This window comes from Pantherophis guttatus, chromosome 3 (genome assembly GCF_059756535.1).
Source record: "Pantherophis guttatus breed Tessera chromosome 3, ASM5975653v1, whole genome shotgun sequence".
In the NCBI taxonomy this organism is placed as follows: domain Eukaryota; kingdom Metazoa; phylum Chordata; class Lepidosauria; order Squamata; family Colubridae; genus Pantherophis; species Pantherophis guttatus.
This window is the reverse complement of record NC_142065.1, coordinates 94335341-94355834: the sequence shown is the minus strand read 5'-3', so window position 1 is coordinate 94355834 and position 20494 is coordinate 94335341. Positions and strand designations below refer to the sequence as shown.

At 40.2% G+C, this 20494-nt stretch overlaps 1 protein-coding gene across 2 annotated transcripts in view; it reads right to left on the bottom strand.

The window, feature by feature from the left end:
• LOC148114686 (complement factor H-related protein 5-like) overlaps positions 1–20494 on the bottom strand; it is a 159185-nt gene that overhangs the window by 80962 nt on the left and 57729 nt on the right. For both annotated transcript variants that reach the window (XM_087890064.1, XM_087890065.1), the window contains exons 12-15: positions 14857–15036; positions 13477–13641; positions 8882–9052; positions 4094–4270 (exon numbers count right to left, since the gene is read on the bottom strand). In XM_087890064.1, coding sequence (XP_087746190.1) covers positions 4094–4270; positions 8882–9052; positions 13477–13641; positions 14857–15036 — 693 coding nt within the window. The remainder of the gene's footprint in view (positions 1–4093; positions 4271–8881; positions 9053–13476; positions 13642–14856; positions 15037–20494) is intronic.

Below are 20494 nucleotides of genomic sequence, written 5' to 3'. Positions count from 1 at the left end.
TATTAAAAGTTCAATTGCTATAAATCTTCCTTGATTATCTGCTTCAATTAATTTGGCAATTAAGTCTTTTTTTAGATATATAACTATACCATTCTTCTTTTCGGGAGCAGATGCGACAAAATGTATACCTAACCTTGCATTTGTTAAGTATTTTTGAGCTTTACTTCTAATATGAGTCTCTTGTAAACAAATTACATCATTTTTAAACTGTTTCAAATAGTGAAATATTTTTCTCCTCTTTGGTGGTGAATTTAGGCCATTAACATTCCAGGTCAAAAATTTAGTTGCCATTCTTGGCCCCCTGAAGCTTTTGGAGCATCTGCTGGAAATCTCCATGCATTTTACTTTTTGGTCTTGCTCCTCCCACTGCTTCTGTTTTTGTAGTGTCTTGAATCATTTGAAGTTGCTGCACTCTTAAGTCTTCTTGACGCTTGGCTGCCGCTCGAGTCTGTCTTTGATCCTTAGGTTCTTCTATCTCCAAAGCTTGAACAGTAGTCGAAAATTGTATTAATTCTTCTTGGATAAGCAAATCACCCTTTTGGCCCTGTGCCAACAATTCGTCTTTCTCCCCCTTTCTTGCCCCCTCTATTTCCGTCTTCCTTCTAGCTTCCTGGGGCTGTGGGCATCCAGCCTTTAACACATTGGTATAGAAATCTCTTGCCTTCCACACTGAATTGAGATGATATCTTTCTCCTGAATAGTTCACCACTAGACCAGCTGGAACTTCCCATCTATACTGTATCTGTCAGTTTCTCAGTTCTTCCACCAGAAAGGAATACTCCTTTCTGATTCTCAACATTTTGTGGGGGATTTCTTTCAATGTTAAAACCTCCTGCCCCTGCACTTGAAGTTTATTTTTAAACGTGACTTGTAAGATTTTGTTACGTAATCTTCTTGTTGTAAAATAAACTACAATGTCTCTTGGTAGATATTTCTGTCTGGCCATCCATGAATTGACACGATAAATTTTGTCAATTTGCCATTCAAAATTTGCTTTTTGATCTCCCATTATCTGTGCAAATGCTTCTGAAAAGATCTCTCTCAAATTCTCTTGCTTATTTTCCTTGAGGCCTCTTATTCTCAGAGAAAATTCCATGTCTCTATATTGTATCTTTATCACATCAGCCTCTACTCTTTCCATCTTGCCCTGGACCTCCCCCATTTTATTTTCAAGGTTCTCATTAGGCTGCTTAATTTCTTCCACTTTTTCATCTATTGCTTCAATATGTCCTGCCAATCCTTGTACTGCCAAGATAATATCTTCTCTAATTTCTTGGTTTCGTTTTTGGATAGTCTCTTTGACTTGCTCAGTTTCTTCAGCAACCTCACGTGTTTGCTCCTGAAACATTGAAACAATTTTTTTTCTATATCAGAAGCTTGTGTTTTGACGGCTTCCTGCAACATTTCAAGTGTTAATATTGTTGATTCCGTTGGAACAGAGAGAGATTGCAATCTGGACGTTTGAGATGGCGAAGACCCAGCACTTTTGGGGACAATAGCCTTAATTTGTTTTGAAGCCATCTTTAGTTTCCAATTTAAATTTACTCAGCTGCCAGAACAATAGATCCACCAAATCCAGAAATCAGTCTTTAAGTAATTCTTTAATCTTCTCCTTTTTTAAAAAAAGCACAAATCTCTAATTTTGCACAGGGGCTGCCCTCGCTGAGAAAAAAAAACTTTCCTTTTTAACTTTCACTTTCACGCCCCATTAAAGCTCAATTGCCATCTTGGTTTCACTTTCTCCCCTTAATAAGTCAGAAGGAAGTAATACACATTTGGAGTTAAAGTTCAGTACTTGCAGTTCTAATCTCTCCTGAGTTTGCTCAGCCTGCTTCTGAATGATGTTTAATCCAAGCGTTGTTTGCAGGGGTGGTCGTGGTGTCTTATTCTGCTTAAAGCAGAAACGTCCCGGATCCGGAGCTCTGTCGGGCTTCCAGGGAGCTCTCACCCTTCGAGCCCCAGAATTGTTCCTGGGGCTCCTTGAGGAGCTCTACCTACGCCCGTCTGCTCTCTTCTTCCCCTTTTCCCGGGGAGAAAGTTTCCAAGCCACTAGACAGCTGATTTGCGCTGTTCTAGTGGCTTTATGAGATCGCGGGGCTGGCGCTCAAAAGAAGAGTGTCCTCGGTGCCTGCGGTGCCACCGGAAGTCCCTAGACTTGTGGACTTCAACTCCCAGCAAAGCTGGCTGAGGAATTCTAGGAGTTGAAGTCCACAAGTCTTAAAGTTGCCAAGGTTGGAGACCCCTGTTCTATTGGGTAAGTTTTTTCCCCCTTTGGGAGCTTAAAAAAAATAGTTAATTGGGGGGTTTTTTAGTTGTTCTTTTTTTTAGACCTAGCCATTTAAAGTTTAGGAAGTTTTAAATTTAGCTGCTATTATATAAAAATAAAAATAAATTAAAATAAAATAATATTTGTGCAGCTTTCTGAGATTTAGTGTGTTTCTGCAGTGTTTCACTCTAACTACACAGACACACAAAATCTCACAAAGCTGTATGTGGAATTTTGTGTGTGTAAAGTGTGAAAGTTGGTTTTTTGGGCTTTTTGTGGCTGTGTTGCAGGGGCCATTTTGGGTCTAGCACAGCTGCTTTTACATTGTGGGTGAGCCAGTTGTGTTGTGTTGTGTGTGTGTAAAGTGTGAAAGTTGTTTTTTGGGGGGCTTTTTGTGGCTGTGTGAGGTTCCTCCTTGTTGCGGGGCCATTTTGAGTCTAGCACAGCTGCTTTTACATTGTGGGTGAGCCAGTTGTGTTGTGTTGTGTTTTGTAGGTTAAAAAAGGGCAAAGAAGTGACATTGACTTGGCCACGCCCACCCAGTCACCTTACCAAGCCCCACCCACTAATTAAGCCCCGCCCACAGAACCAGTAGCAAAAAAATTTAGATTTCACCTCTGCATTGAACTGAAGACAGAAGTTATGTCCCATTGAGGCCCTGATAGAAAGCAAATGTACAAAAAGCTAACAACAATTGAGGAAAGCCAGCAGCTGACTTTAGCTTCAAGCACCAGGTCATACTGACAAAAATAATTAAGAAGTCAAGCTAGGAATTATGCATTAAATTTAATTATTGGACCTATTCTTCTTATTTCTTTTAGGTTTGTCTTTTCCTTTTTGTAAAATCTTATACAAGTGTGTGCACGCACACACACACTAGCATGACATGCTCCAGCCTTTGTCACCTTTAGTTCCATAACTGCAATATCCTCTAACCATCAATTTTGCATTCAAGCCACCCAAAAACGAATGTCTGAGCCCCCAAGCTTTGTCCCTCCACCCTGTCTTGCAAGAGAAACTTTTGAGAGACTGTATGTATTTCCGGTAGACTTAGTGAGAAATGATTCCTGTAGATTGGAGAGAAAGGTCTTTGTTTTTCCCAGGGAAAGCATAATGGTCTCCTGCTTAAAAAGGCCCAACAATTCTAGCAGGTATCTAGGAAAGAAAACAGGGCAGCCAGAATAGCACTGAAAATAAAGTGCTTTATAAATAAATAAAGTTATGCTAGTGAAGATTAGACATGGACAGGGCAAAAAAAAAAGAAGCTTTGCACTGTTACTTACTTTGCATTTTTTTATTATTATTATTATCATATGGCACTTGCCTAACCTATATACATTCACTATCTCTTCTCTGGAGTGGTAAGAGGCCTTTAGGGAAGGCAATCTTTGAGCTGATTTATTAAAGCAGTGACCCTTATTTTGCAGGTTCACCTCAAAAAATAATAGTGGTTGTGGTGTTTTTTGGGGCTTTTTTGCCTGAACAACAGAGGGATGGTGCAGTTGTATGATGTTCACATGACACTTTCTAAGTCTTTTATAAATTGTGAATAAGAGAGATTTTGAAGTCAGAATCCTGCTCTGATAAGAACAGTTCTGAAAGTATACATGATATTTCACATGAGATTAATGCTTGAGTTCAAAATGTGACATTTTAAGACCTGTGAAATTTCAATATTTATACAAAAACTCCAAATTCCTCGTTTATGCATCTTCATTGTCCCATTTCTAATATCAGCATAGGAATGAAAAAAAAATGCATGGATAACTTTTTTTAGAACTCAAACCCAGTGTTGGCATTTCAATAGAAAAAATTACTATTTCTTACCTTTGCAAACGGGTAGCTCAGACCATTTCAAATTTTCACATCTTACAGTTTTTAACTGACTAATTTCAAAACCTGAAGAGCAACGATACTCCACAGTTTCACCAGGTAAAAATATTGTGCGATTCCCAATGTCTATTATACCATTGTCAATTTCAGGAGGAGATTTACATCGTAAATCTAGAAACAGGAACCACAGGAAGATTTGTTAATGAAAGAAATAAAATATCATAACATAAAAAAATCAATATCATTTTTATTGTATCTGTATAGCAAATCTGTTTTAATGAAACATGATTCAAAAAGCAAATCTCTATGCAAAAAGCAGCCACTAATGGAGAAGTAGTTGTGAAAGACTCAAGATGCTGCCAACCCTTCCATCATAAGCTCCTCCCTCCCTCATAATGGAGTATGTAGAGCATATACAGCCCTTATGCCTGCCACCATATACAGACACAGGTCAAAGCAGAAATGTAGAGAAATAGGTTTAGCATCCATGTACCAACACAGGTGCAGGAGCAGCAAGTCCGGTCTCCCTGGGGGCCTTCAGGCCTCCAAAGTGGCCGGGCCATTCCCTTGCTGGCTTGGGACCTCATTGAGTTCCGCGACACTTTGGCTAGGCTGATTGACAACTACACGCCGATGAAGACGAGGAGGGCGGTGGTGACGGGGGCCCCGGAGGAGGCAAAGGAGGAGGTGATGGAGGAGGAGGAGGCCTTTACAGCAAGTTTCCTGAAGGGACCTCCATTGCGGTGGACTCCAAACACTTCTTCTCTGGCGTGGGCTGCAACAAGTATGGCGTCTTCGTGCGAGCCGGTGAGGTGAAGCCATCTTATCACAATGCTATCACCGTCCCTAACAAAGCCTGGGTGAGCTCGGAGGAACTTTTTGCTGTTACGCTGACGAGGTGCGAGATATTCATTTGTTGCTGGATATATTAATTTTATCCTGAGAGGATGTGTATGTTTGTGGGTGTGAATGGGTTAGGGATAGGTTAGAATTTAATTATTAGAATGGAAGGAACAGGTTTGGAGTGGCTGGAATTAGGGAGAATGAGGGAGCCGGGGGAAGGGAATGGAGTTTCCTCTGCTGAGTGTACAAGCAGAAGCAGATCGGGGCTCAGATGGGAACCCCGGTTCGGTATGAATGGGATGCCTTGTTTGCCGGGGAGGTGGGGGACCAAAGAGGTGGGGAAGGGGATCTCTGGGGGATGGAGAGCCGGAATATCACGGTTATGACTGGGAGAGGTAGATATGGTGGGAGCCAAGGAGTAGGCCGCTCTCGGGGAACTAGGACTCGCTACCTCTAAGCAATTACTTGTTCCGGCCCCTTTGGTTCTGGTTCACTGGGCTCACCTCTTATACCTGGTGACTTGGGATGTCAGGGCCCTGGCCTCAGGCTGCTGCTGTTTAATGCCAGGTCTGTTGTTAACAAGGCTCCCCTTGTTCGGGACTTAATCTTGGAGGAGGGGGCTGACCTGGCATGTATAACTGAGACCTGGCTAGGCCGGGCGGGGGGGTTCCCCTCTCTGAGATGTGCCCAGATGGGTTTGGGCACATCTGCCCAGGGCAGGGGTGGCAGCTATTGTCCGGAAGAGCCTTTGTCCTCGCAGGATCCCTGCCCTGGAGATTGTTGGGTGTGAGTCTCTCCTCTTGAGGTTAGACTCAAGGGTTCAGATGGGCTTGTTGTTGATGTACCTGCCTCCCAGCTGCATGACAACAGCCCTGCCTGTGCTGCTAGAGGCAATAGCCAGGTTGGTGGTGGAGTTCCCCAGGCTTATGGTACTGGGGGACTTCAACTACCATCACTTGGTGATTCTTCAGATGGGGCTCAGGAGTTCATGGCTTCCATGACAACCATGGACCTGACCCAAGTAGTTCAGGGTCTGACCCATGAGGAGGGGACACACTCTCGACCTGGTATTTCTCTCGGAGCAGTGGAGATATGATCTGGAATTAAGGGCTATAGAGGTCTCTCCCTTGTAGTCAGATCATTTCCTGTTGAGATTGGACTTTAAGACGCCACTCCTCCATCACAGGGAGGTGGAGCCGATTAAGTGGTTCCACCCCAGACGCCTAATGGATCCTGAAGGGTTTCAGAAGGAGCTTGGGGAAATACCTGACTCCCTTGTCCACAGTCCGGCCGAAACCCTAGTGGCTGCCTGGCATAAGGCGGCATCTGGAGCATTGGACTGGATTGTGCCTTTGCGGCCTCTCAATGGCAGCGGATCCAGGAAAGCTCCTTGTTTACTGAGGAGCTCCGGGAGATGAAGCGCCAGAAGAGACGTCTAGAGTGACACTGGAGGACCAGTAAATCCGAATCCGACTGAACACTTCTGAACACTTTTGAGAGCCTTTGTTAGGACTTACTTAGTGGTGATACAGGCGGCAAAATGTTCACATTTTTCCGCACTTATTGCATCTGCGGATTCTCGCCCAGCTGCCCTATTTAGGGTAACTCGCTCCCTCCTTAAGGTTGGGGGAACAGAGCAGCCCTTGCATGGTAGAGCTGAGGAATTTGTGCAGTTTCTGTTGGATAAAATCACTCAGATCCGGATGGACCTGGACTCTGATTGGGCAATACCGACCGAGATGACGGGGGCGGGTCTTAGTCCTGTTGTGTGGGAGGAGTTTGAGCCAGTGACTCCTGAGGAAGTGGACAAGACTGTAGGGGAGATGAGCTCCTCCACTTGTTTGTTGGATCCAAGCCCCTCCTGGCTGGTTTCAGCCAGCAAGGAGATGACATGAGGCTGGCTCCAGGCTTTAGTTAATGCATCCTTGAGGGATCCATTAAAGGAAGTGGTTGTAAGGCCCCTCCTCAAGAAGCCTTCCCTGGACCCAGCAGAATTAAAAAAACTTTCGTCCAGTCTCCAACCTACCCTTTGTGGGAAAGGTTGTAGAGAAAGTGGTGGCACTTCAGCTCCTGCGATCAATGGATGAAACGGATTATCTGGACCCTTTTCAGTCCAGCTTCAGATCTGGCTACAGCACAGAAACTGCCTTGGTCACGCTGATGGATGATTTCTGGCAAGCCTGAGACAGGGGTCATTCCTCTATCTTGGTGCTACTTGACCTCTCAGTGGCTTTCGATACCATTGACCATGGTATCCTTCTGGGGCAACTAAGAGAGCTGGGAGTGGGAGGCACCATGTTGTGGTGCTTCACCTCCCATCTCTCTGGTCGATCACAGTCAGTGCTGGTAGGAGGACAGAGGTCGTCCCCTAGGCCCCTCGTCTGCGGGGTGCCTCAGGGCTTGGTCCTCTCTCCCCTCCTATTTAATATCTACATGAAACCACTGGGTGAAATCATCCGACGACGCAAGGTGGATATCAGCAATATGCTGATGATACCCAGCTGTATATTTCCACCCCTCGTCAGTTCAGTGAGGTGGTAGATGTGATGTGCTGGTGCCTGGAGGCTGTGAGGATCTGGATGGGAGTAAACAGGCTCAGACTTAACCCAGACAAGACCGAATGGCTCTGGGTATTGCCCCCTAAAGTCTATGTTGATTATCCATCCTTGGTTCTGGGGGGAGAGAAAGTACCCCCCTCAGAACGGGTTCGCAATTTGGGTGTCCTTCTAGACTCATAGCTGAGATTGGAACAACATCTGACAGCTGTAGCTAGGGGGACCTTTGCACAGGTTCATCTGGTGTACCAATTGTGACCCTACTTGGACCAGGAGGCTCTCCTCACAGTCACTCATGCCCTTGTCACCTCAGGTTTGGACTATTGCAACATGCTCTACATGGGGCTACCCTTGAAAAGTGTTCAGTTGGTCCAGAATGCAGCCACGCGAGTTATAGTGGGTGCACCTAGATACACCCACATTACACCAATTCACTGCGAGCTGCATCGGTCTCTGGGCGCAATTCAAGGTGTTGGTTATTACCTTTAAAGCCCTACATGGCTCAGGACCAGGTTATCTTCAAGACTACCTTCTACCACATAGCTCCCAGCAACCAGTAAGATCCCACAGAATCGGTCTCCTCCGGGTCCCGTCAGCTAAACAATGTCAGCTGGCAGGCCCACGGGGGAGGGCCTTCTCTGTGGCTGCCCCGGCTCTCTGGAACCAATTACCTCCTGAAGTCCGGACCGTCCCCACCCTATTGGCCTTCCGGAAAGCGGTGAAGACCTGGTTCTTCCGGCAGGCCTGGGGCTGTTGATCTCGTTATAGTGATCTTGCGAGACCCGGCTACAAATTGGAGTGTATGTGTTTAAATATTTTAATGTTTTAATGTTTTAATGTCTTCTTTTAACTTTTGTATGGGATATTGTTGCATTGTTTTATTCTCTGTTGTAAGACGCCCAGAGTCCCTTGGGAGTTGGGCGGCATAGAAATGTGACAAAATAAATAAATAAATAAATAAACCCTGATCTGACTCTCAGAGAAAGACAAAGGCACAATGTACAATGTGCAAAAGAACCTGATCAGTCCCTTGGAATAGATCACACCAGTGGTGGGCTGCCCCCGGTTCGGACCAGTTCACAAGAACTGGTAGTAAAACCGGTGGGAGGCTCCGCCCACTGACCCGGATGTCATCATAGGCCATCTGTGCATGCACAGAAGTGCGTGGGCACCATGCAAACCGGTAGTAAAGGTAAGTAGAACCCACCCCTGGAGCACACGCATATATAGAGAGGCCACTGTGGATAAATGGCTGTGAAGAATTCCATAAACCATGCTCTGAATGTTCTCCTGACCTTTTTGCTTCTTATCTATAAGAAGCGATATTTACTTTATCTATAATGTCCAGTTTCTTTAAAATAAAGGTAAAACTGAGCATACAAACCAAGACAGCGTGGAGGTGTTTGCCATGTTCCATTTTCACACTTTATCTTTTGTGGGCCACGAAGAAGGAAATGTTCTTGACACTTGAAGCTAACTTCGTCTCCGCTCTTGTAGATTCTCATCTCAGCTATATTGATGGCATTGGGAAGCTGAGGTGGTGAAGGGCAGATTCCTTTAACAAAACAGTTTATGATTAGAACTTGATTAGGATTAGGGCTGAAAATTATCTCATTTCTATTTCACCCAAAGAAGATTAATCCTAAATATTTTCTTAGGAGGCTTTTATGTCAAATCTCTTGTTTACTGCGATTGAGAATGCCATAATCACAAAGAGATTGAAATTCTAATTATATTTGTATGATACAATTATCAGGACTTATTTTAAATCAGGCTTTCTTCATCCAGTTGGTAAATGGCTGTGTAGCAGAGCTGGCAAATAAAGAAATAAAATATCATAATCTCAAGTAGTCTTTAGATTTTTAGAAACTTTCCATACATTTGATTATGATATTCTTCTCTCTTTGGCAACTGAGTCTTACAGAAATTTGTGGCTCTCATTTTTCTTGACTGCTGATGTCCTCAAGTGATCATGGGGAACTAGTTTTGTGTATCACAGCCATAAGATTCTGCTGATCCACAGGCTTCTATCCTTATTCCTGTCAGTCAATATTTGCCTTAAATTTCAGGAGATATTTGTTTGTTTGACAGTGTTTTGCAGATAAACACTTATGATAAGAATTAACAGCATTAATTTAACCTGGTTGCAGTATAATCAACTTCAATTGAGATGGAAAGAGGACCAAAAACCTGGTATAATGATGCATGAAGAAGAATTGGTTAGACATATAAAAGAGAAAGGTCCAATGCATATTGAAAGGGTTTATAATGTTTTGTTAGAAAGGGATTCAGAAACTGAACTGGTTAAAGATTGTATGATAAAGTGGGCACAAAATTTTGCAGAACCAGTGATGTTGGAAACATGGGAAAAAATATGGGTTCAGAATGTTAAATTTACACAGTCGCAGAATCTGAGGGAAAATTTTATAAAATGTTTTATAGGTGGCATTTAGATCCTAATAAATTATCGTGTATGTATCCTAATGTTCAACCAAAATGCTGGAGATGTGATTGCTTAGATGCCACATATTACCATATGTGGTGGACTTGTAAGAAAGTGAAGGCTTTTTGGATAAAAATTTGGTGGGTCATGCAAAACGTTTTGAAGAAAAAAATTCAGTTCTCTCCACAATTGTTTTTATTGGGTATAGTTAAGGGTTTTACATTGGGTGAAGTAAAGCTGATATTGTATATGATAACAGCAGCGAGATTACTGATAGGTCAATATTGGAAAAATGAAGCTATGCCCACTATTGAAGAATGGACTTTGAAGATGGCTAGTTTTGCAGAGATGGTGAAGATTTCAGCATATTTAAAAGATCGGACACAAGAGACTTATGTATGGGAGTGGAAAAAGTGGATAGATTATGTGCAGAATAAATATCAAACTAGGAAATATCAGATAGCTTTTAACTGAATGTATTATATAGTGATAGAATAATTGAATTGTGAAGATGTGAAAAATATATAGGGGGTGGAGGGGTTCAAGTTTTATAAAATATGTTTCTGATTTGGACTATATTCTGTGGAAGTCCTGGGGGGAGGGGAGGGTTAGGGGGGGTCAGGGAGGGTTGGGGGGGGAAACTGGGGAGAAAATGTATTTGTAAAACTTTTTCAATAAAAAAAAAGAATTAACAGCATGCAAAAATTAATCACTTTAAAAGTCAAATAGCAATTGGACACTAATAATAGTGTCCTTAATTTTCCTTAACAATAAATCTAAGATACAGGACATGCAATTAGTCCATAAATGTTCTGTGAAAGAGATCAGTTTGGAACATTTTCCAAAAGAAAAATGCTATAACCATAAGACTGATACTACTATTGAGAAACAGTGACTTTATATCTCAGTCCTCCCCCATCATTTCATGGAAGTTGAGTTCCACTAGCACTTTGTCCATGTAAACTGGCTGACTGCAATTAGAGACTTGCAGGTATCCAAGTCCCAAACTATATAGATCAACACTAAGAATTGACCCAGAAATCTATTGGGAACCAGTGACAGGCCCTATGTGCTATTCCTTCCTTTGCCAGTCTCTCATTGTCTATGAGGTAGACTGCTTGCATAGGAGAATCCTTGACTAATCACTTCATCCTGAAAAAATCTTCTCCAAGATTTAGCACCTAACAGCATGCTCAGATTAGATCTCCAGTCGTTGTTACATAGATTTCCCTTTCCACAATGATACAGAATGCCAGGATTGACCAACTGGGGAACAAATAACAACAACAACAAAACTACAGATATCATTTCCTATCAGACGATAGCAAATCTTTTATCCATTTTTCTCTCAATCATTCTTTTCTGCTATCTGCTCTCACATTTGTCTTCATATCCTCCAGTCTGTTTTTCCACAAACTAATATTTCAGGACCCAAATTTAAATCATGATGTCTGTTTCTTCCAATTCTAACCCTTTGCTGTTACCTAGTACTTATAATTCATCTTTAAACATTTCACCAGAAAACTCTCACAAAAGAGCCATTTGTTCCCTGTTATCACACTAGAACTTTACTACAATCATGAAACTCTCAATGGTACTTATAAAACAACTATAATAAAAGACATATAAGATCAAAACCAATTAAACAGTTACCAGGTCTACAAATAAGACCTGGTCTTATTTTCAGGGAAACACAGTAGTGTTGTTCTAACTGAATAAGACCTGGTCTTATTTTCTTTTGGGCCCCATTTTTGGGGGATGTCTTACCCGCTTATTTTAGGACTATCGCAGCCAGGCCTCCTGCATGGCTCAGTGTGCTGATGCCATTGTTCATGGTGTGAGGCTGCACGTGTGAGTGGCAGCAGTGGCAGGATGTGGCACACAGTGCCCTGCTGCAAGCAGCAGCACCGGCACAACGAGCCTTGCAGTGTCCTGCCGTGACTGGCGGCACCAGCATGATGCCCCACATGGCTTCCAGCTGCGAGCAGCCACAAGCATCCACAGAAGAAGTCGGACATTGGTGCGACATTTATCCGGGTGTGGGAGGCTTGGCTGTGGCCGTCTTAAGGTAAGTGAGTGTGGGGCAGCTCCACCCCACATCCCCACCCTAGCTTGATTTTTACACATGTGCCTTGCCCCACTTTGTATAACCAGATGGTGGAGGGGGCTTAACTGGGGCTTATTTTGGGGAATAAGGCTTATATAGGCACAGTCGTGAAAAATCGAACTAGGGCTTGTTTTCGGGGTAGGCCGCATTTTGGGGGAAAGACGGTAATTACATAAAATAGCAATATAAGTCACTATTGCAAGATTGTTTTACTTTAAGGCCACAATTGGTGAAGCAGAAGGAGCCATCAAAGCTTTGTAGCGATGACATTTATACACTAGTGAAATTTAATTGTATTGCTCTTTGGCATATATAAAAATAGTTTGCAGGATTGATCATAAATTAGATTAAACTGGACAAGCTGATATTGAACTATAGTATGAGGAAAGGCCACCAATTACCACAAAGACAGGTAGCTAGTTGAAATCATTCATCTAATCCAGGCAAAGTTTACCCATCCACTACAATGTTTGCTTCTCTACGAACTGAACAAAAATAAGATTTAATTAATGCAAATGTAGTTAGGATGCCTCAAAGATTCCTACATCTTTAGAAAGGAATGAAGACATGGTTTGTAACCTGAATGTTAAAATAGTTACATTTTATTGCAATATGTTTCTTATCAATTTATAGGTTTTTTTACATTTATTGTAAATTAACTGACTTGGAAGAATTTGTAGAAGGACAGAATATACTGTATGTATTGTTTTCCAACAAAATATTTATCAATAAAAAGAAAAAAATGAATGATTTTTCCTTATTGAATATTTTTTGGGAATTAACTAGGAGTGATGTAATGATCCGATGGTCCTCTTAAGCAGCAGAAATTCTGAAACTTCTTCCATTGAGGTTTTTTTTTTGCTAGGTCAAGAAATCTGTATGGATGTCTCCATGCAAGTAGCAAAAGTCAAAGATGAATTCCGTACTAGATTTGTTCTATGTAAATTCACTTAGGTTGCTGAAGACACAAAAGACTCAAAGCGAAGAACCTTTGTAATGTGACAAATGACATTTTATCACTGAATTTGCCTAATGGGGAAAAGTCGGCAAAAAGTATGCTGTCCAATGTAGGCTAGTAATCTGTGTTCCACAACTGAGCTGGATTGGCTGCTGTGAAGGAAACAAAATAGCTGCTAAGGAAGAAACCAACTGATTTTAAGACTAATGCTGTATTTCCTTTTATCCTTGGATTGTTGAGAAGGATTTTTTTCTACATGGCAAAATTATCTTTTCTCATTGCACATCAGATTAGACAAAGCATGCACAGCTCATGGGACCTTAATGGGGTGTTGCAGAAGAAACTGTGTGCCATCAAAAGATGTTACATAGGAAGACAGTTCTCAGGTGTGCCCCACTTTTATTTTTTAGATATGATTAACGTCATCCTATTGAAGAAACTATAAACTTGTACATAGCATGCAAACAATACCTTTACACCGTGGCTCAGGAAGCCATAATCCATTTACACATTTTGTTTGATGCAGATTGGAACCACAGCGGTACTTTGCAAACTGGTTGATCTTAAACTGCTTTGAAGTCTGAACAGTTGGTTGAAAGACTGCATACTGTGGACGTGTACAACTTCGTGGATTAACTAACAATTCAAATATTGTTACATAAGTATTTATATAATAAATCCATTATTCTTCCTTCTATGTATATACTCCATTCTTCTTCTAGATTATCTGACTTTATATTCCAAGTACATCTATCAAAAATATATAATATATCAATATATGGTTTATTCATCTGTTATCTACTCTGATTAACAGATTATAGACATCTCTTTCTACTCTCCTATATAGGATTTTAGATTTGATGTGCTCCTCAAATTAAATTTCAGAGAGATAAGGCAGAGAGTTGCCTTTAATGAGATGGGCGGCATACAGGTTGGATTGATAAACAAACAAACCAATAAATCAATAGACCTGGATAATCTTATCCCTTTCCTTTCTGTTCCCACTCTGAATTTCAAGGCTACCAGTTATAGATCTTCCCTATTGTGAGGAACATAGGAATTTTAATCTATGGTAGACTGTCTTGAAAACCGTTCAATAAAAAAACCGTTCAATAAAAACTATAGGTTGACTCCTCTTTTCTGTGACAGCCCCTCAAATATTGGGACACTGCTGTCACATCACTCCTAATCCTCCTCTTCGTTAGATTAGACATGCCCAGTTCCTGCATCCATTCATTGTATGTTTTAGCCTCCTGTCCCCTAATCATTTTTGCTACTCTTCTCTACATCCTATTTAGAGTCTCAACATCTTTTTTTTTTTATCAAAGTAACAAAACTGGATGCAGTATTCCAAATATGGTCTTAACAAAGCAGTATAAAGCAGTACTAACACTTCATGTGACCTTGATAATATTCCTCTGTGATAAAGCCTAGGACTTCATTGGCTTTTTTGGCAGCTGCAGCACATTGCTGACTCATATTTAAGTGGTTGTCCACTGCTGTTGAGCTACATGCCACCTATTCTATACCTATGCATTTGATTTTTCTTGTCTAACGGTAAAGACATAATCCCACCAGGATTATATTTCAGATTGAATCATTTTCAAAAGCACTAAAATATTGCTTTTTCATAGGCCCTATGAAAATCCTCTTTAAATAGGGATCAGACAGGAAAAATAAGATGCCTGTGAACCATACTGGCATAAACCAATTCAATATAACCTATACTTCCTAGCAGCAATTCCCATTGTTATCCCATTGAATCACACTTCTGAGCAATCATGTCAATAATAAATACTGATGTATTCCAAGACAAGCCTAAAATTCATTTCTGTAGGTTTATTAGCTTACCAAGACATGAAGGTACTTCCCACTGCCCATGAAGACACTTAGCTAGGTTGGTCCCAATAATGGAATATCGTTGTAGGCATCTGCATTCCACGGTGTCACCATGCCTGTATATGGATGACTTAACATTGAGAAAATATCCATTTTTAATTGCTGAAGGTCGTCCACAAGTTTTTACTTCCTCTGTTGAAACCAGCAGAAAAGGTATTATTACATAAAGGTATTAATAATTTAGCTTCTTCTAACAATTTGCTGCTCTGTTTCATGTACCCAGTGTAACTCCATTATCAATCAATCAATAAATAAATAAAAATAAAATAAAATGACTTCCGGTTTCCTTGTCTTCGGCGACGGCGGCGCTCTTTGAAGCTCCGCCAGCCCCGCCGCCTGTAAGAGCCGCTTCGCGATCGAGAAGCGGCTCGAAAACTTCAAAATCCTGAGGATTGTTGGAGGAGAGATAGCAGGGCACAGGTCGAGCCCCTGTAACCCCCCAGGGAATCGTTTCTGGGGAGGAAACAGGCGCGGCTCCCTTCCAACCTGCTGAGACTCCGGGCGGCGTGGGACGATTCTGCTCCTGCAGAACAAGCCGGCTGCAGGAAACTTAAAGCGAAAGAACCAGCTTTAATAAACAGCGAAACTACCTGAATCCTGAAATTTGGAAACGCAAGTATTAGCACTTTGTTGACTTTTCAATCTGAGACAATGCGAATGAGTGAAAGTGCTTTGAAAAAACATGGCGCCTAGCTTCAGAGTTAATGAGCCAGCGAGTGTGGATTGGTGAAGTTATCTTGTTTTGCTACAAAGTTTCCAAGTTGCTACTAAGCTGCCTTGCTTGTTATAAGAGAAATAACTGGGAAATTTTTTCCCTTTTCAATATTGGACTCTGCTTTATTTTAACCCTTGTTTGATCAAATCTGGGGGACTTTTTTAGAAGTCTTTGTGCAGGAGGGAAAGGAAGAGGAACTTCCCTCTTTAGAAAAACTAGATCACGAGCCAGGATGGCTTCAAAGAAGCAGGAAGGGAAGGCATTAGGGGGGGGATCCCCCACACACAAACAGCAAACGCAACTTCCCCCTGCTCAACAGCTACAAACTCAGAAAAAAGAATTTGATGTGGGAGATTTAAAAGAATTTATTTCTAAAACTCTGGATGACAAATTTCAAAAATGTCAACAGGAGATAGATGATAAATTTCAAAAATCACATCAGGAACTTATGCAGGAAATTAATGAAGTCAAAGACATGGTGAAACAGAATCAAAATAAGGTGACCCAAAAAATATCAGAAGTGGCGTCTGGCCTGGCAGAATTTATTGGGAAAGTTGATTATAAAGTTGAAGAATTCAAATCAGAAGTTAATGTCAAGATGAAAGACAATGATTATAAAATTGATGAAGTTGATAATAAAATGCAGAGAATTGATGATGAGATTGTTATGATACAATTCCGGGCGATGGAATTCGCCATACGGCTTCGGGGAATTCGAGAGGAGGAGAGACAGGATTTGAGACAAGTTTGTTCTGAAGCCTTGGCCAAGATTCTACAAGTTAATCCTGATGTGGTATTTCACAAAATAGATAAAACCTATAGAGTGAACTCTTGGGTGGCCAGACAAAGACAACTGCCTAGAGATGTGGTCATATACTTTACAGAAAGAGGAATTAGAAATGATATCCTGCAAAAATCTTTTTATACTTCTGTACAAGTGGGGGGTTCACGACTTCAAATCTTTAAAGAATTACCTCCTAAAATGCTGAAAGCCAGAAAAGAATTTGGTTTTCTTGTTAAGGAACTGAGAAATTTACAGATACCCTTCCGGTGGGACGCACCAGCTGGGTTAATTTTTAGATACAAGGGAGAAGGGTATCGGTTGAATACCGTGGAGAAGGCACAACACTTTTACACTACTATTCTTAAGGAAAGAACACCATCTCCACGTACATCCACAGTTTTGGAGATTAAAGAGAGTGAAGAGAGGCAATTGCAAGAACAGTCCAAGCAGGAATTAGAAGTAGTGCAAGGTGCAGAAGGAGGTTTTTTGAGTGAGCCCTTGCTGGATTCTTCTCCAATTTTGGATTTGATTCAGTTGACAGAAGTTAAAGATCAACGTATAACTAGAGCCCAATCCAAGCTACTTAAACAAAAGCAACAACAACAACAGGAAAGACAAGACAAGAAGGCAGTTAAGAGTATCGTACAAGAGAGTGGAGCTATGGGAGGAGTGAGATCGAAGCTCTCGGATGAACTTCAAATATTTTGCTCTGTGCTCCAGAAAGAGGCTGATGACCTTTAAGTGTCTATCTTGGAATGTCAATGGGTTGAATTCAGCACAGAAAAGGAAGAAATTATTTACATATTTGAAACAATTTAATAATGATATAATATGTTTACAAGAAACGCATATCACAACTCAAGATCAAAAATATTTGATAAATTCAAAACTAGGAGCACATTATATATCTTCAACTTCGCAGAAAAAGAATGGTGTGGTTATTTATGTAAATAAAAAATTAACAGCGAAAGTTATAGAAGCAGATCAAGATGGTAGGTTTGTAGCAATTGAATTGCTCACAGCAAATGGTCAAATTCTTTTGATTGGAATTTATGCTCCCAACCAACAACAGGATTATTTTTACAAGATGTTACATACTAAAATATTGCAATGGGACTATAGATCTATTTTAATTATGGGAGACTGGAATGGAGTAATTGATTCTAAACTAGATAAAAAGAGCTTGGCAAAGTCTAGAATTAGACTACCACAGACTTTTTTTGATATGAAAGAAGATATGGAATTAAAAGATGTTTGGAGAATACATAATCCAAATGAATTGGACTATACTTTTTTTTCGGATAGACATAGATCTTTTTCTAGGATTGATTTTATCCTGTTGTCAAATGATCTACTTGTTAAGACAAAAAGAACAAAGATTTTTCCAAGAACTCTGACTGACCATAGCCCTGTATGGATAGAAATTGAGATGGATAAGGTTGAGAGACGTTCTTGGAGATTAAATGAGAACTTGTTTAGATATGAAAAAAATACAATAGAACTTAAAAAGCATTTGAAAGAATTTTTTGAAACAAATTTGAATAAAGGTACCCCAATTGAAATTGTTTGGGATGCAAGTAAAGCTTATATGAGAGGGGTACTCATCTACATGAACTCTAAACATAGACTGCTCCGACAAAAGAAAAGATCTGAGTTGGAAATGGAAATAAAGAATAAAGAACAGTTACTTATTAAAAATCCAACAGATGAAAGAATACGAAGTGCTATAAAACTTTTGAAAGACCAATTTCAAATGCTTATGGCGGAACAAGTTGCAACAAGTTTACAATATGCGAAGCATAATACATTTTGCAACACTAACAAACCGGGCAGATGGTTGGCTTACACATTGAGGAAAAAACAAAGTATACGGACTATTGATAGTATTGATATTGGAGGGAAAGAAATCTTTCAACAAAAACTAATTAAAGAAGCTTTTGTGGATTATTATACTAAACTATATGCCAAAGAAGAGGTGCAGAATGGACTTATAGAAAAATATTTAAAGGATAAGAGAGTTACAAAAATTACTGATCAACAAAAGGAAAGAATGAATTATCCTATAACAGAGGAGGAGATAACAGTAGCAATTAAACAGCTAAAAACAGCCAAAGCTCCTGGCACGGATGGTTTGACTGCAGTGTATTACAAAACTTTACAAGCTGAAATGGTGGGACAACTTAGAGATTTATTTTGCAATATTCAACAAGGGGGTAAAATACCCCCATCCTGGACAACTGCTTATATATCTTTGATACCAAAAGAACAAGTTGGTCCTAAAAAACCAGAGAACTACAGACCAATATCTCTTTTGAATACAGACTATAAAATTTATGCGAAGGTATTAGCCAACAGGTTGATGCCAGTAATCCAAAAGGTGATTCATGCGGACCAAGCGGGATTTATTGAGGGCAGATATATGAAGGACAATGTAAGGCAAGTAATAGACTTATTGGAATATCTTGATAAGAATAAACAGATTTCTGCAGTGCTGTTTTTTTTGGATGCGGAGAAGGCCTTTGATAGAGTGGATTGGAATTTTCTACTAAAGACTTTAAAAAAGATGGGCTTTGGGGACCAATTTATACAGGCGATCTCAGCAATTTATCAAGAGCAAAAAGCACAGATTATTATTAATGGAAGTTTGACGACAGAGTTTAAAATTGAAAAAGGAACAAGACAGGGATGTCCGTTGTCCCCACTTTTATTTATTTTAACATTGGAAGTCTTGCTAAATATAATACGGGACTCAAAAATTTTGAAAGGCATAATGATAAGGCAAGAGGATTATAGAATAAAGACATTTGCAGATGATCTGGTGGTTACCCTATCACAACCAATGGAATCAATAATCTTGATGAACGACATTATACAAGACTATGGTAGAGTTTCAGGTTTTAGAGTGAACTCAAAAAAGACTAAAATGATAGTCAAAAATATGACACAAGATTGTAAACATGAGTTTGAAAGGAGGGCAGGTTTTGAAATTGTACCTAAGGTAAAATATCTTGGAGTTCAGGTTGCAGAATCAAACATGAAATTGTTTCAAAATAACTATGAGGTGTTGTGGCGAGAGGTTCAGAAAGACATGGAGACTTGGAAAAAGCTGCAACTGTCTTTACTTGGAAGAATAGCAGCAGTTAAGATGAACATTTTGCCAAGATTTCTGTTTTTGTTTCAAATGATTCCGGTGCTTAAAAGTGATAAACAACTGAAAGTTTGGCAAACTGGACTTAATAAGTTTGTCTGGAACGAGAAAAAGCCGAGAGTGAAATTGAAAATTATGCAAGATGTTCCAGAAAGAGGAGGCCTTAAACTTCCAAACCTACAGCTATATTATGATGCAGCAGCTTTAACTTTAACAAGTGATTGGTTTGGAAGTAAAAAGGCTGGAATATTGAATGCAGAAAGTTTTGATCTTGAATTTGGATGGCATGCTTACCTATTTTATGATGACAAAGTTGATAAAGTATTTAAAAGTCATATACTTAGAGACTCTTTGATGAGAGTTTGGAAGAAGCACCGACTCAAATGGGATTATAAAATACCGCTATGGCTGGATCTTGGTCATACCTTGTGGAATACAAATATAATGTCACTCGGGGGGTTTTTATACAAAGAGGCTCTTTTTACAGATGCGGGCAGATGGCAGTTGAAGACATTGCAGACACTGTTGGACGAAGGGATTAATTTAACCTGGTTACAATATAATCAATTACAATTGAGATGGAAAGAGGACCAAAAAACTGGTATTATGTTGCATGAGGAAGAATTGGTTAGACATATAAGAGAGAAAGGTCCAATGCATATTAAAAGGCTTTACAATGTTTTGCTAGAAAGGGATTCAGAAACGGAATTAGTTAAAGATTGTATGATTAAGTGGGCACAAAATTTTGAAGAACCAGTGATGTTGGAAACATGGGAAAAAATTTGGGTTCAGAATGTTAAATTTACACAGTCGCAGAATTTGAGGGAAAATTTTTATAAAATGTTTTATAGATGGCATCTAGATCCTAAAAAGTTGTCATGTATGTACCCTAATGTTCAGCCAAAATGTTGGAGATGTGAATGTTTGGATGCTACGTATTATC